At 40.5% G+C, this 25637-nt stretch overlaps 2 protein-coding genes across 7 annotated transcripts in view; one reads left to right on the forward strand and one right to left on the reverse strand.

Annotated features, from left to right (window-relative positions):
• Nucleotides 1-9973, forward strand: part of fancl (FA complementation group L) — a 27233-nt gene extending 17260 nt beyond the window's left edge. Inside the window, exons 8-14 of one of the 4 annotated variants that reach the window (XM_062401138.1) lie at nt 3187-3337; nt 3536-3619; nt 4898-4943; nt 6650-6731; nt 7594-7710; nt 9358-9429; nt 9835-9973. In XM_062401138.1, the coding sequence (XP_062257122.1) occupies nt 3187-3337; nt 3536-3619; nt 4898-4943; nt 6650-6731; nt 7594-7710; nt 9358-9429; nt 9835-9870 (588 nt within the window). In that variant the 3' untranslated portion in view covers nt 9871-9973. Of the gene's footprint in view, nt 1-3186; nt 3338-3535; nt 3620-4897; nt 4944-6649; nt 6732-7593; nt 7711-9357; nt 9548-9834 lie in introns of those variants that run through there. The other 3 variants (XM_062401140.1, XM_062401137.1, XM_062401139.1) reach the window with 3 other exon arrangements.
• The window catches only part of vrk2 (VRK serine/threonine kinase 2), a 20524-nt gene continuing 4821 nt past the window's right edge, over nt 9935-25637 (reverse strand). The window contains exons 6-14 of one of the 3 annotated variants that reach the window (XM_062401135.1): nt 24303-24411; nt 24074-24166; nt 23810-23942; nt 16570-16690; nt 15482-15540; nt 13646-13824; nt 11688-11825; nt 10601-10789; nt 9935-10327 (exon numbers count right to left, since the gene is read on the reverse strand). In XM_062401135.1, coding sequence (XP_062257119.1) covers nt 9935-10327; nt 10601-10789; nt 11688-11825; nt 13646-13824; nt 15482-15540; nt 16570-16690; nt 23810-23942; nt 24074-24166; nt 24303-24411 — 1414 coding nt within the window. Of the gene's footprint in view, nt 10328-10600; nt 10790-11687; nt 11829-13645; nt 13825-15481; nt 15541-16569; nt 16691-23809; nt 23943-24073; nt 24167-24302; nt 24412-25637 lie in introns of all 3 variants that reach the window. The other 2 variants (XM_062401133.1, XM_062401136.1) reach the window with 2 other exon arrangements.

Below are 25637 nucleotides of genomic sequence, written 5' to 3' on the forward strand. Positions count from 1 at the left end.
TTGAATTGAAAACCATTTGCATTTAATCATGTCCCGCTCCAACTGACCCACTGCATCGGCAGAGAGCGCAGACACTCGCCGTGCCACTGTGTTTGCGCCAAGCTGTACATCAGCGATAGCGGACATGATTTCAGTCTTACTTTTATGGTCCTTGAATAATGTGTCGGCCACCGCTGTCATTGCTTCCTTCACCATCCCGCCATCGGTGCATGGCTTCTTGTGCTTTGTCAAAATGTGCGCCACTTTAAATGATGCCTCCGTGGCCGCGTTGGCTTTCTTCGTCGGTCCGAGGAATAAACATTGGTGTTTTTTAAGGTTTGCTTTCAGCTGGTTCACTTTCTCAGTCCGTAGAGTGCTGCCTGCAGGAAAATCCCGTGCAAAGTTACCGTGGACTTGAGTGTGGTGGCGCTCCACGTTACCTCTTTTGCTGACCGAAACACTGCTCCCGCATATGAGGCACACACACTTGTCCTTCACGCTAGTAAAGAAGAACTCGCATTCCCACTCCAAATGGAAATTGTATGTTTTCTGCTTTTTCTTGATTTGGCCACCTTGGTTTTCCATCTTTGTTGTTTGTGTAAAGTTCTGCTAATACCACCAAACTCCTCACTTTAGCTTAGCGAGCGTACAACGTCACTCAACGTCACAACGTCACTTTGGCTACATTTACACCGGACACCAATGTGACATATATGTGAATGTAAGTGAGATGAGGTGCATTTACTGTCGTCGGAATATAATTTTTTTAAATTTTTTTTATTATTATTATTATTTTTTTTTATTTATTTTTTTTCGGTCAACCTATCAGGCGAGCTACTGAAAACCTGCCCGCGAGCTACCGGTAGCTCGCGATCGACGTGTTGGAGACCCCTGATCTATACTGAAGCTTCACTCCCTCTCATATTTAGAATTTTATAATGCCATTGTGGCCCAAATAATAAGTAATTTAGCACGCCTATTACACCATGTTATATCTGTGTGATGTAGCACCTTTATCTGTCCAATATTTAGCAGGTCATCAAAAAGTTGACATGTCAAATGTTAGCCATGATTTTTTTTTCATGAACAGTGTCTCAACAGGTTTTTTATCGATCAAGATGTTTGTGTTTGTAACAGATGTTTAGTCATGTCTCCAGATGTGGACCAGTTAAGTTGGTTTAGGTGAGCTTCTACCTGAGCTTTTCGATTGTTCCACACAGCCTTCTTCAGCAAATTGTCTCTCCACTGCTACCAATACAATTCCACATCACATGCAATTCGACAAAAGATGCTGAATTCCTGTGTAAAGGAGAGGCTGCTCAGTGAGAAAAGGATTTACTGAAAATAGGTTAAAAAGAGTGAAGTCTAATATCGTCCATGTAAAGAGGAGTGGATTCTTCAGCCCAGCTGCTTTTAAGAGCTAAATTGAGGTCAGTCTTAGATATCATGAATAGATAAAAAGAGCTGATTGAGACAGCCAAGGAGCCAATCTCAGCTCAGAGTCTGTGTCTTTCATACTTTCTTACAGCCTCCCACCCTCACCCATGTTCCTCTCTCAGATACAGCAGGAATTCAATTACCAGCTCTTCTTCAGTTTTTTTCTCTTTCTTTCTGAGCGGGGCCGAGCGTACTTATCCTTAGCAGTAACTGTAATCATGCCACTGGCATTAATTGGGCTGTAATTGCTGAGGCTCTCGGCACCTGGACGATGCTTAATTGTGTGCACTGTGCTGGCACAATGACCCATAATTTTTGGTTCATTTTTTTCACCCCCCTAATTTTTTTCCTTCTCATTCCATCTGTATTGCTCTCCCACACCTCCATCAGCCTGCCTTTCTCTAGGTGTGTGCGCATTTGTGCACTTTAAGTTGTTTCACTTTTAACCAACTGGTCACGCTGCACTTTCAGTTCATTCACTTTCACTCGCCTCAGATTAGACAGCAGAAGCCCTCTACATTATCAAGAAATAAACTCCCTTCTCTTTTGTAATCACAAAGTGATAGTAAAGTGAAACAACTCTGGTAAGTGCACACTCTCGAACATAAACCTAATTACAATTTACTGTTTTATTCACCCTTAAATGCAGGGCTGTGCTCAACAGTTATTTTAATTATCCGTCCATCTAATGATTATTTTTGTATTAATAAATTAATTGCGGAGTCCTTAAAATGTCAGATTTTCTTAGTGCACAGGTTGATCTATTTAAATTACACAGTGCCATTCAATTACATTTATTTTGTAATCAAGACAAAGAAAAGCAGTAACTCGTCACATTTTAGAGGCTGGAAAAAGAACACGTTTGCTTGATAAGTGATTTCAACAGTTAATCTGTCATAAGAGTAGAAGTAATTTTCTATAAATCAACAAATTGAGTTTTCATTTTCGCTGTGGGTTCAATGTTAAGTAGCTTTTTGATTCACATTTCGACCTGGGTAATTATTTTTCTTCTTTTCTGACAGTTTGTTTTGATAGAACTTTGCTTATATCAAACATGTACTGTATCTATTACAGACTGACTGACATGGATTGTGGGGGGACTAAACCGAATGTACAAAATGTTATTTGTATTTATTATTTGCAATAATTCCATAAGACATTCCTTTTCAGACCCTTATGAAAGAGAAATGTGTTTGAGGCTGACATTTTACAGTTAAATTGGGAACTATAATTTTATACAAATAAAAGTAAGACATAAACAACCAAATATTTTAAACTTGAATTCCGAAAAACATTTTCGATATATAATTGTATCATCAATTTACATCTTGTTCTGTAAACGTACATTTTTTATATCAGCTGATAGTGATATGTCTGTGAAAGGCTCACATCGGCCAACTGATCACTCATCCGTCAGGTTCTAGTGAGCACAGGTTTTATTTCGGGTCGTTTCTGCAGGTGTAAATAACCTAGCTGTGATAGTTTGCTAAAACATAGTTGCAGCAGTATCTGTCATTGAGTACAAATGTGTTTGTGTGCAGATTGATCTTACATTATACGAGGCGTTAATTCATGAACTTGGAAGGTGTTGGTCGAAATATTAGTAAACCTTGGTGAGAGCCAGGGAGCCAGAGAAGCTGGAAATGACAGTAACAGGACATAGCAGTCTTCAGTCAAACTGAACAAGAAGGATATTATTACAGACGCCTCACTGCTGTTGGTCTAGTGTTGTACCTCACCTCTCTTTTCCTTCTTTCGCTTGTTTGATAGACTACTCTGGAACAGCTCCACAACCAGTTCCTGCTGGTTTTGGAGTCCCTGACAGAGTTCTGGGATGACCTGGACGAGATCGACAGCAGCACCTGGATTCTGGAGCCGGAAAAACCCAGCAGGTCCGACACCATGAGGCGGATCGCCATTGGTACTGTGAACTTCCTGTCGTTCGGTCACTTGATATATAATAATATATTACCCTACTACATAGTGTCTTACTAGATTTTACAGCTTAATGTAAATTATGCAACTGATCAACAGGAGCGATTACACACACAGTAAAACGAATGTATGATGAACATTTGAATTGTCATTGATTTGGGTACATTCATGTCTGTGTTTGCAGGAAACAATGTCTCCATTAAAGTGGAGGTAGATCCCAGACACTCCAAGATGCTGCCAGAGTGCTGCCTGCTGGGAGCTGAACACGGTGCGTAGGGCCCCAAAGACATGGCAGGGCTTCAAAGTGTGTTCTCAGGCGGTGCGAGAGCATAAGAAACAAATCTGCTCCATTACACACCCTAAACTGACATGCTGTATTAAAGCATGGAAATCCTTTTCTTAATATTATACGCTCATCAGGTGTTCACGTAATTTGTGTGTTGTTTTATTTCTATTGACTTGACTGATGGATAGACATTGAAATGCCTGCTCACACCAGTGAGTATCCACAGTAGATGGCTTTGTGCATTATGGTCATTCAGTACACTGAACATTGTAGCTTCCATCATTGTGACCTCTGGATTTAGCTTCATAAGGAGCGCTGATTATGTTAGCAGGTTATGTTGTCTGTTTTAGCAGGATCACGTAAAAACTTTGGGCACGAGAGGAGATCTTCAAATGGCTGTCTTTATTCAAATAAATCTCCCAAAAATATGTGTGTATGCTGTTGGGAAAAAAGTGATGTTTTCTGAGTTTGTTGATTAGTTAAACAATTCATCTAAATATTTAATCCTTAATTTATTGCTGATCAACTAACCGACTACTTGTGTTCACATTAATGGGAACGATTGTATACCGTGCCTCTTCATATGGCCTGTGCCACTGGTATCTGACTTAATCCAGCTGAGGATCAACTCAGGTAATAAAGTACAAATCCAGTCTGAGCTGTTGTTTTTCAGATCAGGTCAGTGAGAAGCCATCAGGTAGGCAGGACAAGGAATAGTGATTCTGTCGGCCATCATGTCACAGGACTTTCAGCTTTCAGAACGAGAAACATTTTAATTCTCACCGCGCCGACACGGAGCCAGAGAGCTTCACGTTTCTATTTAAGTCCCCGTCAATTGTCGCCATTGTTTCTGTAAACTCAGAGTCATGCAGTTCGTAGCCTGTTGCGTAGCAATGTAACTTAAAACATATTAAACAAGTACACACTTCAGCCAAGATGGGAAGCAGGCGGCAACCCTCAAATACGAGGGGTCACGCAGAAATATTGCTCCTGCATGTAGGAATAACAAGTAACGAAGGTGATGAGAAGTGCACAGAGACAAAGTTCCCTGAGGAACACTGATGGTTCATATGGGACAGTGGTGACGCCACAGTCTGCGATGAACTGCAAAACAGCGTTTGAGGGCATGTAGAGGATGTTTTTCTGAGCAATATACTGTGTTGTGTACAATAGTGTATTTGGAACTGTTAGTAGAAAAAAAAGGCATATTCAATTTACATCTTATAACTTCATATACTGTTGTTTTTTGTGTTGCTGCAGTGGTGACTCCTCTGAGGAATAAACTGAACTCCAACATGCACCTATGGTAAGGTCCTTTGCATCAACCAAAGTTTAATAGTAACTAAACAGGTTAATAAAGTTGATTCCAAGTGATGTGTTTTACTCTTGTGTAATCGATATTTACTTCAGTTTATTTTATGTGATTTTTCAGGACCAAAGACCAAAACCAACAATGTATTTGTCAGTCTTCTTACAGAGTCGGACCTCTTAGGGTTACTCAGCTCCAAAGCTATCGGCTCCTGTTAAAGATGTATTATTTATAACCTGGACTTAGAAGTATGTTTATATTGATAATGAGCCAGATCAAATCAAGTGTTTGTGTGTCCTGACAGACCCTCATAAACACTCCTTTGTCATCTTTCAACTCATTGAAGGTTTATGGGCCTGTTGATTTACTTTTGGGGTTCAGTTTTCCAGCAAGGCAGCGGATTCAGTTTAAAAATATGAACACACAACATACGGCTGTCATTGAAACACCTTGGTTATTTTAGACCCTGTCTTTTCTCATCATTTTGTTAATTTGTTGATGTGCTCTGCTACGCCTAACATCTAACGCACTTCTGTCAGTCCTGGGTGAGTGATCCATCACTTGCAAGTGATCCCTTCCTGTTGGTATTTTCTCTTCACTCTAGTCAAGGGTTAAGGGCAGAGGATGTTTCCTCTTGTTAAAGCCTATGAGGCAAATTGTGATTTGTCAATATGGATTATACAAATACTTTTTGATTGATTGATTGATTGATTGACACTCGCTCTGCCCCAAACAGCAGATAAACAGAGTTAGAAGACTTCAGGTGAACATACAGGGACAATCAGATTTTGTGATGGTGGAGAACAAAAACTGAGCCAATAGCAGGTCAATCTTCAACGCTTATTCCTCGGGTGGTGCACAAACTCCAAATAGATGCTAATGATGCTCTGTGTCTGTTGGATGTGTAAATATGTTTTCTTCATCGCTAGCCAATTTTCTAACCTGTGAGTGATGTTGAGTTTTAATGCCCAAGTAGCCAAGAACCCGGAATAATGCTGCTTTAAACACATGACACAAATATGTTAGTTTCATGAAAAAATTCCCAGTAATTTAAAAACATCTGGCCTCTGTGGTTTCCAGCAAATGTCACTAAAACAGGAGGTCAAGGTACATTTGCTGCTGCTTTTCAGCTGCCTGGTGCTGTAAATAATCACTAGCAAATTTGTTGAGTTGGTGAATATTTAGCAGGATGGTTTAGTGATACTAAAAATAAAATAAACTGTGTGGGAACACGACACCCAGTGCAATAGTGTGGCTTGATAGCAGTTGTACACACTATACTTGTTAATAGGATACATTAATTGTTGGTTTTGGTCTTCACCTGGGTTTTCATGAATATATCTTTCAGCTCGACAAGCAGGGGCTTTATCACAGACAAAGTCACAACCTGTACACCAGGTCCCCGACTTTCCAAGCATAGAAGCATCTGATTATCAGTCAGTGATTTAACATGTAATTAGGCTTCAAATTCACAGGATTTAAAATCTGTACTGTATTACAAAATGAGGAGTGATTATGTGTTTTACCTCCCTGCATGACAAATCTGAGGAGAATCTTCCACCCCCACTGTTCAGTTTGAAGCAGCAGATCTTTTTTTCAAATACCATTGGTAAAAGCCTCCTAATCATCCCCCAGTGTTTTTGCAGGCTTATTTGCATGTGGTTAATTAGTGTGTGAAGGAGCTGTCTGTGGTCTGCTGGCAGGAACCCGGACTCCAGCGTCTTGCGCAACCTCCGGGATGTTTTGGAGATTGAATTCCCGTCACCTGCCACCCACGAAAAATCTGTATGTCACACAGTTGCCCCCACCCTCCACAATTACCTTAAGGAGATGTGCGTATGTGTGTGTGTTTGTGTGCATGTTGGCGGTGTATTAACATCTATGAATGTATACTCTCTGTCTGTGTGTCTGTTGGAGCTTTATAAGAGCTTTAAGTTATAAGGGGGCGGATGTATTTTTCTGACCATTTCCATATTTCACATTGTTTTGTTCTTCGAAGAGATGGGCTCACACATACTCCTTTAATTGGGTTGTTAAGAGATAATATCATTAGAATAACAAAGATGGCAGGATTCTCTTTAATTATGCAAAACCATTTATCTCTCTTTTTTTAAACGCATATTCTTTCCCCCTCCCCTCTCTGCGGATGGGTTGAAAGGGCGTAGTGTTTATCCGCTGTCACCGCAGTGATTAATGCCTCAGCTTCATTAACATTCAGAAGAGTGCAAAAAAGTTGAGTTGACCAGATGTTGATTTTTTTTTTTTAAACCTGCCATCGTCTGTCTTAATGGATAACTCCACAAAAACAGGAGCTACTCATTACGCTAAAATGCAAACAAGAGCAGAAAGTGTGTGCATGTGTGAGAGAGTGTGTGCGTGTGCGTGTGTGTGTTAGAAGGTGATGTCAGAACTAGATTTAACTAGATCATTATTTGTTGCTAACTGGTTTCAGAGGTCCAGCACAAAGCTACAGCATCTGTAGCTGTAGTTTATGTGAACAAGTGTACTGAGTATATCCCTTTCCTTGCTTTCATTGTGTGTGTGTGTGTGTGTGTGTGTGTGTGTGTGTGTGTGTGTGTGTGTGTGTGTGTGTGTGTGTGTGTGTGTGTGTGTGTGTGTGTGTGTGTGTGTGTGTGTGTGTGTGTAGGATTTCAGCACTGAGTGTGGGATTTGTTATTCCTATCGTCTTGAAGCTGCGATCCCCGATCAGGTGTGTAACGACCCTCGCTGTGGCCAGCCCTTCCACCAGGCCTGTCTGTATGAGGTATGGATCACACACACACGGTTGCATTCTACATGAAGATGGATGATGTGTTTGGACAATATCGGCGCTGCCATCTTACACTTTTGACGTCAATTGAAACCAGTCTGCGCAGTAGTGATCGTGGTGTGGAAGCCAATAACCTGGTCAGAAACCTGATCACTTCAACATGCGTCAGTGAGATGAGAATTCCCTAAAATGATAAAAAAATCTATCATTGGAAAACTTTTTTGACGTGTAGTTTGACTCTTTAGTTTGGTACATGTCCCATCTGCTAACATGGAGGTGAAGGGGTATATAACCAATACTGCCGCATTCCACCAGGTGGCAATTGAGAGCCAGTATATCATCCATTTACTTGTAGTATAGTTGTTCTTCACATAATATAAATGTATTTCTTCTATTCAAATAATTCCTCCTTTTTTAACGGATCTATCCGAAGCAACAGTGTATACAAGGTCAAACTGGAATTAATTCAATACATATGACCTGACATGTCGACAAAATGTTTTTGAAAATTACATTAAAAACCAGAACATACCTGAAGCTACAACATGTTCTAAGTGTCCAAATGATGTCTGTTGAGCAAGTGAAAAGGAAAAGTTTCCACTTATTCCAAACTACTTTAAGTACTTCAACAGTAACTCAGGGACACACTTCATACACACCTCTTTATTAATGCACAGGTAAATAAAACAAACTCACACTTACATTTACATTTAATAAACCACCCGACCTCCCTGAAGTGCACTGACTGTGTTTACATTGTGAGATGCTTTAGATTGAAGTGGCTCAACAGATTCAGAGGAACAGATTTACATGTGTTTCTCTGTTCACTCAGACATTTTGAAGTTTTAATGCTGCACATCACTAATTTAAAACTGGTGGTCACTTGCACTGTGACTAAAGTGCATCATTCAAAAAGCCAGTGAATCCCAAGTCAAAGCTCTGGTTGATTCCACATATTTAGGCATGTCTACGTGCGTTACAAATTCCAGAAAGCATCATCAAGCAGTTTAACAGTTCTATGGTTAGGAAGAAAAAACACAGATTTAAAAATACTATGGTATTGATCAAATTATTAGAGAGATACATGAAGAATTAACACACAGACATAGGTTTAAAATTGGGAACTTGTATTTTTTCTTTAATGTCACTGTCACAAGAGAGTAAGTCCTGTGATGTTGAAGATGTCTCAGTAAAATGGCAGTTTTGAATGTAACAGTATCTAAAACGCAGCCGTGTGGATGTGGCCTGAGATCAGATACTGACATCTGATCTCTGGCTGAGTCAGAGCACACACACACACACACACACACAGACACGTACAAGGCCTTTGGCTTCACACTCAGAGGTAAAGAGATTGATGATGCTTGTAGTCAGCTTGTTCCCTTCCTCCATCCATCTGCCTGAGCAGCGATTTGCTTTGCTTGTATATGCTTATTTATGATGTATTCAATGATCTCTTGTTAAAAGCTGAGAAAACGTGACAGGCGGACATTGCAAGGTTCCACCTGAAAGCCCTTAAAGTTCTTCAGAGTGGCAGACAATCTTGAACGTGTACATTGAAAGTAGGGATATTATCACATGACACCGACACATGCGATTCAAGGTGGTGATGTTTTGTTTTTTTTTTCTCTCCTGCCTTAGTGGCTTCGAGCGCTGCCCTCCAGCAGGCAGAGCTTCAGCACCATTTTTGGAGAGTGTCCTTACTGCAGCAAGGTACGTGTGCATAATAAAGGTCTTCACTCCACACTCAATACATATTCAGCATACTCAATTAGCGGCGCTCTATACAACACGTAGCCTTCTCCGCTCTGAAAGGAGACGAGTGTGTTGACAACAATCCGCTACATTCAGTCACTCCTACCGCAGCTACTTCTGTGATAAAGGAGCGAGCCAAGTATGTGATACTGAATGCAGCATATCATTGATTCAAAGTCAAAGACAGTTTTATCTGTGCAGATGATTGGGAGGCTTTGGCTGCTCTTCATCTACAGTCCAATCACATTCAAGGGCCCATCTTCTTTTTTCATTTTATATAAAGTCATCCTTCATAGTACTCATGGCTACAAAGGCTGTCTAATAAACAGAATACTATAAACTGAAGTTTCTCCTTCCATGCAGCCTATTACTGTGAAAATGTCGGCTCTGTCGTCCTGAGGAGAGGTCAGCTCCGCCTCCAGTCTGAGGAGAGGACGGACGCAAAGACCCCTCGTGCTCTTCATCAAAAGGGGTTAAGTGCACTTTGGCAAACCGCAAAAACAAACGCACCCAAGAAAAAGGAGATGCCCATAAAGACAAACCAGCAGGGGCCTATCATCTGGTTTGGACCAGCTGCCCATCCTGCGCCTGTGAGAGTGGACGTTCCCCAGTCACCACACCCGTCAGTGTGTTCAGAGCAGGGATCACTGTCCCACCGCTGCTGACGGCTGCGTCCTGCAGGGTGGCTGTGCAGCCTTTCATCCCACCCTCCCCTGCAGGCATTGTGTGTTTGGCTCTTACTGTCACAGCCAGGGAATATGGGTTGTTTCATTTTGGAGTGGACTCCTCGCTCCAGTCTCACCGAGGTCACAGTTGGGCTGTCTCCTTTCCTGGAGGTCTTTTTGAGTTCAGTGTTCTGTTAGAGAGGATGAGTCAGTGTTTGCTCTTTGAGAACTGACAGGATCTGTTCTACTGTGTTATGTGAATATGTTTAAATAAAGTTGTGAAAGAAATACTGTTGTATGCTTTTATTTCTTTCCTGAGAACAACAGAAAGCCTTAATGCTTTAGAGATATATACAGTAAAATATTTTGTAATATTCTTCGCACAGATTCAAACAAAACAGTGTTAATACATTTTAAAAATCAAATCAAAACAGCCTGGCTGCTCCTCCACGTTAGCCTCACACCTTTTTAGACTGAGTTCTGGGGCCTATGGGAGGGCCTCGGAGATAGCATGCAGGAATAGGTCTGAGTCTGGAAACTTCTTCATCCTCCTTCTCCTCTTCATCCTCATCTTCACTATCATCTTTATAAGTGTTTACAGGTTCAGTCCTTGGCCTCTGTGATCTTCTGACAGCAGGCAAAACCTCATCCTTCTGTGGACAAGCAGCAAAAGAGTTTATCTTCATTAATTTATCATTTTTTAACAGTATTATTCAAGTTTTGTGCAGTTATATGAAAGCATCCTTTAATTGGAGATTAATTAAAAGACTTTCTTTTAAATGTCAAGTAAATACAATTGTTATAACTGGTATTCTGATTTAACAATTGTGTCCCGTAAGCCCCAACATATCTGCACAGAAGGTGCAGCCTGACATGCATTTTCTCCACCTTGCCCCCTAGTATAAATTTAGCAGAACGTCTTTATAATATGTGTGCTAACAGCAGGAGACCCCCCCCCCCCTGCCAGATTCGGTGTGAGCTGGGGGGGGGGGGGGTGATGCTTCTGACACAGACAGATGCATAAATGAAAACATTGCTGCATGAAAAAGAGAGGCCATACACGTAGAAGTCACTGACAAAGATGTTGAGCGAGTTTTTTCTGATAAGAGCTGAGCTGGTATCATGTGATCATCTTATTACTTTACTTCCTACCCCTGCCTGCTACACCCCCCTCAGCTGAGTCCTGCAGAGGATTTGCTGTTTTTTTAAAAGCGCCTCAGCAGAGAATCTCTCACTGTGCTTGTGTGAAAGGAAAATTCAAGAGTACTTATGTGCCACAGACACAGCCGGGAGTTGGCAGTACTGCTGATGGTCAGTCTGACTGTCACAGAGATCAGATGTGTCATGTAAAACATTTCTTATCTTTATGAAACTGTGGCAGGAGAAATTATACTATGGCATTGCCAGAGTCTGGGCAATAAATGGGAAACACTGACATGTCAAAAAATGATACCATGTGTAGTTCAAAGGAACATTTTCCAGGTATGCATCCTAAAGGACTATGAATCACCCGTCTGATGCTTTTCAGTACTTGGCGGTTTCAGTTCTGACCTGTGATTGAGTTTTAGAGACGACTGGTCCTCTTCTTGATTGAGCCGGCACTTGTTTGGACTTCATTCCCTCCTGTTCCTCTTCATCCATCCCTGTAACCACAGGCTTGGCTTTGGAGGCTCTGGCTCGTCCTGCTTTCTGCTGATGAATACATGTGGAATGATTTATAGCTGAGGGGTGTTTAAAAAGAAAAAGAAAAAAGTCTGTCTGTATTGGTCTTTATGTGCGACCACATTATTAAAATGTCTTGTCATGGGATATCTTCCAAATAAGTGAGATATTTAATAACTTTGTTTATTTATTAACTATGTTTTTTCTTTTATACTGTCTTAGACCAATTTCTCTTGAACAAAACTCTTAATGGTCATCATCAAGTCTGAAATAATATATTCCTACGACTCTAGCTGCAAATGATTCAGTGAACATGCCCACTGAACGGCCTCTATCTCGGCTGACATTTACTCTGCTCACTAAACTGCCTGAAAATGGCCACTTCTGTTTAACTAGGGATCAAACTGGCCAGCACTTTAGGAGGGAAATTAAATGACACAAGGAGAGGAGAGGAAAACAGGAGCGTAATTGGAGACATCGTGTCCTGTGTAAAGTGTGTGTCATCAACTGCTTCAAATTGGGCCATTGAGAGGGCGCTCTCTGAGCCTGAGGGGTCAAGAAGTGATCCTGGTGAATTTCAGGAGAATCGCGGTGCTCCTCCAGCTTCAGACCTGACAACCTGTGGTTGACATTCTGAGTGGAGGTGGGGGGCGTGGGGTGGAAGAGGTCAACACTCCACCTCCACTGCTGGCCCACTCCCCCAATCTGGGGTTAAGAGACTCAATAAAGGAAACATGAATATTTGTGACCAGCACTGAAGTTTTTGATTGTTCACAGTGAGCAAAAAATAACTTATGTAAAATACTCTTCATGATAAACACCAGAGATCAAATGGCTCAAACCTTAAATTTTACTTTCTGTAGCAAAAGTACACACACACATATACACACACAGTAAAATACAGACGTGAACAGATTCTCCCTGTACTCTGCATTACACACAATTACATTTCCAAATGGAAGTCAGTGTAAAAACTACTGTGGATGTAATTTATACTTATCAGTTAAAATCAACCACTCCTACATTCAAAAATATTTAAAGTAAATAGTCAGGTCATGTTTTTTTTTTTATCTGCAGGTAGCAGAAATATCATTTTGATTCGAACACAGTCTATAGTTTAATAGCCCTTGTTTATTGGGAATTACCCATTTGCCAGGCACTGATCTGTCTCTTCTTTGAACCAGTCTACAAACACTGGGAAGTTAGTCTCTGTAAAGAGTGCATTCAAATGAGAAGTCTGTTAAGCTGTCAGTGTTTTCTTTTGTTTTCCACAGCTATCTGCTGTAAGGGCTGATGTGCACATAATCATCCCTGGCTTCTAGCTGAGGTTGAACATGACTGTTTCCTGGGACACACACAGGGGTATCAGGGTGAGAACTAGGGGTCTTTCAAATGACTGCAAGATGGCAGATGGCAAACCAAGTGGACTGTCATATTCCTTACTCAAAGAGACCTCTGTCTCTCTACCAAAAAAGCCTGATTGATGGGTAGCTGGTCGACCTTCCAGTAAATTCTTCCATCTCAGCACAGATCTTCTGACGCTCTGTTAAAGGAAACACTGGGTTCTTGGTCACCTCCTTGGTCAACGACCTTCAGATGATAAATGAACCACCAGATTCCACTTGGAAGTGGATGCATCTTGCAAAGGATATTGTTTTCTTCCGTGCATGAGTTCACCAAATGAACAGTGCTAACAAGGCACACTAGGCTCCATTTAACAGAATGATACCTTTTAGCTGTAAAAGCCCCTAAGAGGATCGTTCTGAAGAATATTCCAGGCCTACAGGAATCACAGAACAGTGATTGCTGTTGAACAGACTGAGATCACATAAATCGGTTCCTCTCACCTTTTCCCTGGTGCCAGGATCTACGACCCTTGTGGATGATGCCATTGCTGGACCTTCAGGGATGGAGAAGTCAAGGTGTCCCCTGACAGCACTGGCCAATAGGTCTTTGGCATGCTGGTAGTCTGGTTTATCCTGGTAGCCCAGAGTTTTAACATAAAGGAGGAATGCAGCCACCTCATCTAAGGAGAGGAACAGAGTGGTGTCAGACAACAAGACCAAGATTTACAGCACATCAAATATTACACTTATGTACTTTGGGAACCATTCCAAATTCTTTGTGGTCCATTCCTCGTGCAACATAGTTTGATTTTACGAACTGCATGGTACTTTTCTAGACTACACTTGAATCCTCAGTGGGAAATGATTTCTGGGAGTCTTGAGTCATGCAGTAGCAAAGGCAAGATGAGCCTGAAAATATCAGGCATGCACACAGCTATGGATATATGCATTGTGTCCACGTGTGGAAGTCTCATACGCTGTCAGCGCCAATACATCACACACTGTCCAGACGACGCCTATGACACACACTGCAGTGGAACTTATATCTCTCTCCAACATACACACACACAGTTGATGCATAAACTGTGTCTTATCTGTGGCGGGCAGCAAGCACCTGTCACAAAGCATACATCACACAACCCTCACGCAGGTGTGACCTCTCCTCGTAAAGAGCAGATTACACACAACAAACTTTGAAAGGCATGCTGATGGGACGGCTGTTTAATTGGTGTAAAGTTTTTTCCGGAGCCTTTGGGAACTGAAGGAGTGAGCGTTTTATTCTTATTGCTGCTTCTGCGACTTTTGACCGGATGAGAATTATTTTGTCCCATCACTGTATATAATCTTTTTTTAAAAAGGTCCTCTTCACGTCATACATGCTTAGGCTATTTTCAGGGATCACCAAGGGTCAAATACCCGGAAATCAATCCTGGTATCTGTCTGGAATCCTCAATCCTCAGAGTTTGCTAATGTGCAGATATGTGTTCATACAGATAAAGAATGTCATATCAGTGCTGAAACAAAGATACCTTCCAGGAAAAAAAGTTTCGCAAATTGCTTCAAATGATTGACTGATTTTCTGTCCCCATTAGAGGCATTAATAACCTCAGATAAACCCAGTGAAGACACATGCTCTTGTAAAATAACAAGTGAACCCAAAAAGCTAAAACTGAAAAACCTAGCTTGTAAGGCTTCTATAAGAATAGCATTGTTTTGTTTTTTTTAAACAAGATTGTAGCTTGATTGGGAAGAGTACAAGTACTAAACAATACTCTTATCTAATTAATATAATAAGATAACATCAGGAACTAGCAGTTGCTGAGTAGCACTTTAACATTTCCAGCTTTTGTTTAAACGTAGTAAGTTGTTTCTGAAAATACGGTATCTGTGGCCCTCGCATGGACTGTAATAAACAAAGCCAATCATTTCAATCAATCCAAATGTGAGCAGGTCTCAGAAAATGTGGCTTCCAGCAGTTTTCAGGCAGTGAACGATTATTTGTTTTGGGGGGCAATATGAGGGGCTGGGGTGTATCAGTTGCATCACCAACCGTAGCTTTAAGAAACCAACAGTCTGCCTAAATAATGAAACAAAAATGGAATGTTCATTTAAATCTGAAGTCCAGACTTGAGTTTTTTTCCATTCAAACAGCAGGAAAGGTTGTGGTCATAATATAACTTTTAAAAACAGTGACCCAGTTTGCATTAAAGCTCTACACTTTGGGGCAGAGATACCAATAAAATCTATTTGATTTGAATTGTACCTTGTCCTCTATATGTTAATCTCAGTGGTCAATAAATACGCTCATGCTAAGAAAAGGACCCTGCCCTGCCTTACCTGTGCTGGCTCTGCTCACTGACAGCTGCTGGACTGAGTGTGGCAGATTATCCATCAGTCTGAGGGCGAGCAAACAAAGATAAAGCATTGAAGAATGGGGGACACACTTTATATAATTATGAATTTAGGGCAGATAGAAGATAGTATAATTTGAAACTAAGCCAAAGCAAACTGTCCTAGAGGGTGTTAATACTGAAAATCAGTACTTTATTTATAATTATTAGTGTTAAAGGTTCAGTGTGTAGATTTAGTGGTGAATTTGCATGTTGCAGTTGAAAGCCTCCTCACCTCACCCTCCCCCTCCAAACATGAGAGAGAAGCTTTCATTTGTCATAAAAAAATCAAAAAGGTGTTTAGTTTGTCCAGTCTGACCGAGCTACTCTAAAAAACACGGTGGCCTCCGTATAGAGGACCTGCTCCTGATCTAAATATAAAGTATTTAAATATAAATACAATTGGCTGATCCACCAAACAGCCAATCCCAGATGTTGCCAATTTTGACTTTTCTCATCATAAGTAACTTGTGTTGAAGGGTTCAGGTTAAGACTTAATTAATGGTCAGATTCTGTGTCGATGACATTGCAACGCTGTGGCATGTGTTGAGTATCAACTGTAAAAGCATTTTGTTTAGCTTCTTAAGGCCAAGTCTAGTTTATACATTTTCACCCTGCCTTTTATTTCAAAAAAATGTTTTGCTTGTGTAATATTTGGACATGGCTAGAAGAGAGCCTGTGACCCAAGCATTTCATTGTCAGCGACTGCTTAATGCACATGGCAGTAAAGTCTTGAATCAAGGCGGCTTTAGACAGGTTTTCTGTTGCCGTTTGCAATTTGATGTGATGTGGATCTTTCATGAGAGGGCAGTTGGATTTGAAGAATGTGATCACGTTGTACTCAGTTGAATGCAACATAACCGCTGCTTTATACAGGAATATAGTATATGGGTGTGGTGCTCAGGAGAGAAAAAAAGATTTAGAATGGAAAAACAAACAAAAAAGCGTATACTTACATCCCTAACCTAAATAACACACACGGTTTCTGCTGCTCCTAAAACCTCTGTTCTAGAAACAGTACAAGAGATGACCTACCTGGTCTTAGCCTCCTGGACCTGAGCTGCGTTCTTGAGAAAGCTGTCCCAGGGCAGAGACCCACACAACCAGTGAAGAAGACAAAAACCCAAAATCTGGAGGTCGCCTCGTCTAGATGGGGCTATAGGGAGAGAATTTGAGGTGTTCAAAAGAACACTGAAGTTTTGCCTTCTTTCTTTCATCCATAGATTATTAGAGTAGAACTATTCTGATCACATAATGTTTTAAACAACAGATATTTATCAGTTGGACCCAAGTTAAATTTTACAGCATGGTCAAGTTAAACACATTTTTAAATTTAAACTGCAACTAAGTTCATAGTGTCACCAGTCAATTATGAGTCAGTCTATAATAAAAGTTGAGTTTGCGTTACCAACATGAATCTAGATGGTCCTTCATGAGCTTCTGTTATTTCTTCTTTCTGAACTTTTTTTATTAATCAAGACACTTTCAACATGATCAATAAATAACAAATACTCCTCACCCTCCTTTGTAGACACTGACTGAATATAAAGGACAGAAAGTGTGAGACCATAGCACTACATGTTACAAAAGACAACAATAGCCAGCTGTTGACCTCTCTCCTGCTTGTGTCTTAGAGTGATATACACTGGTAGTCTGTGCTAACACTCACAGCCTCACTCCATTTTATGTCTAACTCTGAAGAATGGGCAAGCGATTAGGAAAAATATGGGGCTAGAAGTTCTTATCACCAATGTTCAAGTCACTTCAGGTCCTTAACAGGGACATAAATGTCTGGACCAAATTTAATGGCAATCTGTCCAGAAATGCGAACCAGAAATGTTAACGGAAAAGGAAAAGTCAGGGGTAGGGGCAGTTTGACAATAGAATCATAAAAGAGGGATTACTCCTGTCAAATGGATCTAGTTGTAGAATGAAAAGCCTGATATAAACCAGATAACTGTGCTTTGAAAGATTCAAAAAGCCACAAGCATTTATTATCACCTACGCAAGAAGCTTGTGAGACCAAAAAAAGCCACAAAAGTAAAGCACAGAGCTTAATTGAAAAAAAACCTACTCTGGACAGATAGGGCAGTCGAGCACGCCTAAAACATGATGCCTTCAGCTACAGTTGTTTCCTGTGTGGATACATTAAATGGTCTATAAAGCATTTGTAAGTCCAGAGGAAGCTGTATGAAATCAGATCAACTGCCTCAAGCAATGTCACTCGAGATGAAAGGTAGGTTGTGGCTGATTTTAACAGATCTACAATAGCTGCAACTGGCAGAAAACTCCAATATGTCTGACCAAACTGTTACTGATCTAGTTGCATTGTGGGTAACATAGGCAGGAGAGTAGAACTCTTTCGATCTTTTTTGTCGTTGCGTATCACTCTGATTTCGTCGTTTTTTCTCACCATTAGCGATAATCAATGGTATACATGCTTCCTTGGCACTTTTGAGAAAAAGTGGAAAACGCAACAAGGTCTTTAATGGTCAATAACAATGTAATCAGTGTGTATCTGCAAGGTGATCAAGGTACAACAGCTTTCCACTTTTCATGACCAAAGACACTTTTTTACTTCAGGGATTTGATCCAGAGGGCAGGTACAATAACAGTTTGATATTATGGAATTCAATATTTCGAAGACATGGAAAATTGTATGTAGGATACTTGTGTGATTTTGAATCAAGACTTGCTTAAGAACAAGTCGAGAGTGTGTTGTGTTTTGCTGTGAGTGTGTCTGTGATTGCAGGGGTCTACATTAATGTGTGAACCCTATCAATACATGTGAACCAAATCCAACCAGAGGGGTCGAGCCCGGTGAGTTTTAGCAGCTCAATACTGTAACAGCCGCCACACGTCTCCGGAGAAATTACCTATTGACTGGCTCCATCAGAGGGGAGAAATCTCCTCCCTGAGCCACAGCCAGCATTGATCCTCCCCAGTCAACAGTCTGGACGGAGGAGGGAGCGTGGTCACTGGCCCACAGGACCAGATTGGAGTGTGAAGGTAGTAATGGGATTATACATTAACATGCATGCCCTGCTCATACTTTCCATTATCTATATATTTAGAGTTACTCAGACTCAGTTTATTGACTTCCTGACCCCTATGGCCCTGTTCAGACCAGGTATTAACATCCGTCCTAAAAGATCCGATCACAAGTGGACCGCGTTAAGAACATCTGTTCACACTTAGCAATAATCAGAACTAAAGACATTTCCCAATAGTAAATACATATAAATAAATATATAAAATAAAATAAAAATATAACAATAACTGCAGAGAATAAATTGCTGCTGATGATTCTGTCTATTCTCTAAGTCTAATACATACATCCCTGTCTTCTCTTGAAGTGTGTGTGTGTGTGTGGGGGGGGGGGGGGGGGGGGTATGGTCCTCCTCTGATGCTTTTCCTAAGTTTTATAAATAATTATTGACCTTCCTTTATATTTATTGTGTTTTTCTTGTGTGTAATTGCAGCAAACAAAATAGCCTTCCTGTACAACATGTTATCCTGTGTTGTGTCAATGTAGAAGAAAACCAAAACCTCCCTCTAGTATGACAATTTTTCAATTACAGCATAGAACACGCTTCTGTGCACATCTTCAGATATCCCTCCATCTATTATCTATTCCGTTATCCTTAAGGGTCACAGTGCTGGAGCCAATCCCAGCTGACATTGGGTGAGAGGCTGGGTATAACCTGGACAGGTCGCCACTTTGTCATTTGGCTGACACACAGACAAAAAAAACATTCACACTCAGACAATTTAGAGTCGCTACTCGACCTAACCTACATGTCTTTTGGACTGTGGGAGGAAACCAGGGAATGGAGAAAACATGCAAACACCACAAGGAAAATGTCATAGCTCTTACCAACAACTTTATTGATGGCAGAGGTGAAAGAGAATAGATATCATTATATTTGCATTAACCGTCAGTGGTTAAAGAAGTACTCAGTGAAGGTATATAAAATAAAAGTACCTGAAGGACTGTACTCATAAATACTTATATTAACCATCACAAGCACAACTTCAGCATTCCAAATCCTATGTGAGTAATATTATTAAAATAGGCCTACACGACTCATATATTATATCAAATAATGAGATTGCTGATGCATCACTATAAACAGCAAATCACTGTATTATTCAAATTCTTTAACTTTGACAATCAGAGAAGTTTAAAGATTCCAATGAGGAAGCAATGAAGTGACAGCATTATAAGACACCAGTCAAACCTCACATGTAGAAAACATCTTGGAAATATAACATCCCTCATATATTAAAACATTGGGTGAGGAAAAATAAAAAGCTTTCCACAACCCTGCAATGAAAACAAGGAACTGCACATGCCCCTTCAAACATGAAACAGTCATTGTCTGTCCTACTTAATCACCATGACTCTGATGACAAGAGTTAGGTCTGTTTGCCATTGTAGTTGTAATGTATGCATTAAGTCAGCATTACACTGCGGCTTCCAATTGTTGTAAATAATTACACAGTACTTCATTGCTACCAAGAGCCTATTGAAGGAGAATAAAGATGACAAATACTGACACTGGAAAAAGTATAGCAACTCCCTGAGCGCCATAATAGATTAACAATTAAAAAGATCAACAACTACATTAAGCGTAGCTGCCCTCTGTGCGTGCTCTCGGCACATTATCACAGCTCATAATAGTGTTTTGTGCGTCTGCTCTTCCTTATTTAACTTGTGTTGCCCTCACATGATGAATGGCACAGGACAGCGTAGAGATATGCATGTGCGCACACTTACATATAAACCCTTCTCAAAGGGAGCTTGGACATGCTTGAAAAACACACACATAAACACACACTCTTTCTCTACATGCTCTCGACAAGGAGGTGAGTCAGCAATGATGTTGTTAATTATCTCCTATTGTTATTCAGAGTCCCTAAAGCGCGCTGCAGTGTCACACTCTTAACCATTTTGCTACACAGTCTTGTTGTCGGGAGACGGTCTTCTGTTCGCTGGACGCCCACCGAATGGCAATAATTACACCGTTTAGCTCTGTGTTCAAAGGCCTGCCACTCGCGAGCCGTGTTTGCCAAAGCTCACCATGGCAACCTGTCAACCTGTCAACATCTTTGTGGGTATTGGTGCAATCGGGTCAGAAAGAGGCCGACAAGGGTCTGGTCCTCGGTCATAATCTCCATGAACCAATAGAAATACCCTAACACAAAATATGATTGCTTTCTTCCTAAAGCTAGAGGTTCCTTCAGTTCATTGAAGCTCTAGTATAATAAAACCGTTAACTAACATTTAAATTGCTTCATGTATACAGACCTCTGCCTTTTAAAATCATATTAACACTAACATGCGTTCCATTTGATAATTGCTGACAGGACATTTCTGCCGCTCTTTTGTTTATCGATTCAAATTGATAGAAGCAGTGCCATGGCAATTAGGCAAGCAGAGCCACACTAACATCTACTATCGAACTGGTGGAGTCGGGGAGTCGGACAACGTGGGGCTCACAGAGGTTATCTGTGGCTCGAGCCTCGCTCTAACCAAACACCAAAGCCCTTAATTAATGGGAGATGAATACACAGTGCAGGTTATGACTTCAACTAATTAGGGAGCTGTTAAATAGAGACAAGACGGTGCTGGGGAATTCAGCAGGGGCCGCAGATGGAGAATCGATGGTCAATGAGGAGAGGGAGCATGTAGGCAATTTGCCAGTTAATGTGTTCCCAATATCAGCTGAGGAAGGCAGAGGGTGGCAGGGCGTGGAGACTATTTTACATGTATTGACAAACACAGACTGCAAACTCTAAGGACAAAGCTTAGAGTGGGGTTATTATTAATGCAGTGCTATTGTGAATACCTGTCGGTCTCCCTGCACTTACTAAGAAGTCAGATTAGCAGACAAAGACAAATCAAGAGGGTTTCCCTGTTAGTTCTGTGTAGGATTACTGCCAGGGATTCGTCACAGTAACGCACCTACCTGGGTCTGCTATCAAGTCAAAAAGTAATAGTGTCTAGTTTATACTATGGGAAGAGGAACATTTAGATAAAAAGTTGAAATCTGTTATATTACCCACTTTACAGACATCTTTAAGTTTCAGGTTTGAAAACTTTTTTACACAACATTATGCAGTAAAATATGTTGGGTGTGATTTAATAAATGTGTAGTCATTGGTGTTCCTCCTTTATTTTCTGTGCAGTATATATTGTATTTGTAATCCCTGGAGAGGTGAACAAAACAATAAGAAACCTCCACAACAATTGGACCAGCAACCAATACCAACCTATGAGGTGGGGAACCTTTTTCATACCAAGGCCCTTTTCTTTTTAAAACATCCTTTATGAGCCATTGAAAAGATTTTGTCAAGGTCAAGTGTCGCTACGATTTCAAGGTTCCTCACAGAAAGGCCATGTACTGACGGTTGTGTTAAATAGGCAACAATAAATTTAAGCATATACGTATAAATGAAACACAGTTATCTAGTCAACACACTTGGTTTCTGGAGAGCCTTTGCCTGTCACTGAAATGGTGGAAGCCTCTTGTCTCCGTCTGGTACCCCTCATTGATTTTGTAGAAACTGATGGACAATAAAACAGTTTCTTTCAAATCAGTTTTTAAAATGTTCGCGCTGCTTTAGTTCAACTTTTATTATAAATCCAGTCAGACGTCGCAGTGAGGTCAAACACTTACTTAATAAATGATCAACGTGAGGTTATTTTTTTGTTCCAGCTTCTTCAATGAAAACTTATCCTGTTAAACGTTTTTTTTGTGTAGTTTTTCCTGACTCTTGTTTAAGGTTTAGGACAGAGGATATCACACCTTGTTAAAGCCCTATGAGATAAATTGTGATTTGTGAATATGGGCTATACTAATACAATTTGATTGATTGATTGATTAGTTCATACTAGCCACCTCCCATTAAGCACATGAGAGAAAAAACAAACCATTTGTCACCATTTGTTGCACTGACACCGCTTACCTAAAACTGACTAAACACTATTGTCCCTCTGGTAAGTAGAGTCTGGTTAGGCCAATAATAATTATAAACAGGACTTAAAGTGAAGATTTGAAAAGCAGTGAAACACTTAAGTGCGTTGATGTGTGGAAATGACTAAGGATTCAATTTGCACAGGGCTACAGCAATTTCATTTAACTGAGACCTCAACAAGAGGCAAAAGACCACTTTTCTTTGAATGTACAACACTAGGTACTTACATTAACTATGTAAGGACTGTGTTACATAGCCTCTTCTTAGAAAACGTATTGATCTGAATGGAGAAGAGGGGTATGACATATTTCTATTTTTACTGCTCTCTCAAGCCCTTCTCGCCAATAGATGCAACACAAACAACAAGTAACTGAGTTTAGTTGAATAACCTTACTATAATCTGGCAGATTATTGCAAATATATTTACATCTAGATGTTTTAGGAACAACAGCAGAGCCTACTCTTTGAAGAAGAGCTTCGGCCTGTATAATGACCCGCCTCATGGCCAAGAGGGAAGCATGACCTGACAGAGGTCAAATTAAATGTAACCAAACTTCAGGGCTTTTTCTCCAGGGTTTCTCTTCTAGGGATGCCACAATGTGGACATTTTCCCACCGGGTTGTGACCGTGTTATCGATTTCATCGAACATTTAACAAGAAAGGTGTGTTTGCTCAGTGTCTGTACAGCATTAACATTAGATTTCACTGCAGACAGCCTCAATCTCCTGCTGCACTTGAAGTTGTGTGCAGTGTTTAACTACCCATACTGTGAGGGTCCACTTCTCATTATACCATAAAAGATCTTTAGTTAAAAGTTTTGAGATGTTGCTTCATTGTGTATTGTACAGCACTCAGCACCTCTCTCTCTCTCTCTCTCTTTCTTCCTCTCAAATGGTAGACTCTCAAAAACATCCAATGTGTTAATAATCTTTTTACACAGAATCCTCATCATTTTTGTAGGACCATTACTGTGATGTGACTCTGATGTAGAGCATTACTACTCAACCCGAACCAGAGGGGATGTGATGGGATGGGATGGCCCAGGACGAGACAAAAAATCAAATCACTTATCGGCCTCGGTTCAGGCTCAGTCACTACTTGGTCAAGCAGGGATCGGGTCAGACAAAAAATGCGGCCCAAGTCATATACACGAATATTAAGCAAACAGGTCTTATGTCTCTAAAAATGAAACATAATTGGTATGTGACTGAACACCGTGTAACAAACGTGTTAAACCTGTAACACTGACTACTGCAGAAAGGACAATTCTCTGCTACTGAAATTAAAGGCCTACCAGTCCCCTTGTGGGCATCAAGGCTTGTGTACTCAATGGTTCCATTGTGGCCTTTCTTCGGGTTTTCCTTGTATTCTTTGTGGACTCCTTCAGGAGAGTATCTGCAGGACAGCCCATAGTCTGCAAGGTAGATCTACAGAGCACAACAGAAGGCCCACACCTTCAACAAAAACACAAACGTATCCTATCTTTTTAGAGATGCATTCTTTGTTAAAATGGCTGACAGCGGACATTTGCATTGTTTTTGCTCTAAAGTGCACAAACCTTATCAGGGTCTCTGAAACTCTGCATGAGATTGGCAGCTTTAATATCTGCATGGACATACTCGTTCTCATGGATATACTCCAGTACATCCACCTGACACAGGGGACAAAGACACAAAGACATCGTTAAAGTGTCTTTCACAGTGAATTTCCTCCATCCGATCTGCTGGAGCTCCATCTGTATCCAGCTTCCTTAAGCAACAATCAATAGAGCATTGTAATTAACTCACCAGTCCTCGACCAAGCTGGAGCACGGTAGTCTTTTTCAGTCGACCTGCATTGTGATCGCAGACTTTCTGGAGGTCAGTGCCCAGTCGGTCCATGGCCATGAAGCGGTACCTGAGTGAAAGAGGTTGGGATCCTGGTTGTGAATAACACTCCATCTTCCAATTCCTGATATGTCTCAAGCATTTGTGAGAGTCCCAAGTCTAAAAAGATCATTAACTTCAGATTTTAAACAATTTTACAATAACTGCTAAGGTGGAGTTTCATCATATACTATTCACGTGTAGTATGGAATGATGAGTCACAATGACTTTAAAATAATATGTCTCAGACGGGGATTTATTTACCAAGACTGGGGTAATTAAATAGAATAGGGGGAAGCTGCTTTTTAACATAATTTTCACAAGCAAAAGCCATTAAATGTCTAACCTAATCAGCATAATTATAGACTGCTAAAGGAGTTTAGCATTATGTAAGCTGCAGTGCAAACAAAATGATCATATCACCATAAAACCATATCTTTATACTGGATCTTAATACTGATATTTGAAACCATGCATAGGCTCAAGGAAACAAAAGCTTATATAAATCAATGGATAAGAAAGATCCGTTGTGGACCCATAGAGGTGCAGTTTTGACCGTGAAATTCTTTTGGATGAGGGGTTCTCGAAAAACATAAAAAGATAACTATTATTAGACGAACGGTAAAGGCTAAGGTAAGTGACGTTGTCAATTACAACATCACAAAGATAGCTTTGCCTGGGAAAATCATGGATTTCTGGAAAACTAACAGCAGCTGCAAAACCTTGTGCAGGAACATCTAAAGTCCGGGAGTATTTTCGACAGAGACCCAAGCTCTGCAAATTGGAATTGACTTATTACAGCAGAGCAACACCTGAGTACAGTTGCTTGAAGAGAAAGTTGGATTAAGACTAAATAATTTTGCCCAAAATTATTTACTTCATCCCCACATAAGCAGTATCTATATAACATTAGAAAAAGTAATTTATTTGTGTGGCTGTAAAGGTATAATTTCACCATGGGTCATTTAACATAGTTACAATGCAGTTTTTTATTTTCTGTATAAAAAATGAGAACTGACTGACTAAATGAAGAAATGACGTCTAACATTACAGACTGTTGGTTGTTTCCTTGCTGGTGAGGGATTTTCTCGACCAAATACTCTATTACTAAAGAGACGAAAGGAACCCATGTCAAACCCATTTTAGGTCAGGTTCTTCAGTAAAAATTACTCTAGCCTCACTTGTCAATTTATGAAGTCCACCCAGATCTAACTAATGCAGTATGAATGTAGTAGTAAACAATAGAAAATGCCTGCA

Source organism: Platichthys flesus, chromosome 12 (genome assembly GCF_949316205.1).
Source record: "Platichthys flesus chromosome 12, fPlaFle2.1, whole genome shotgun sequence".
Lineage (NCBI taxonomy): Eukaryota > Metazoa > Chordata > Actinopteri > Pleuronectiformes > Pleuronectidae > Platichthys > Platichthys flesus.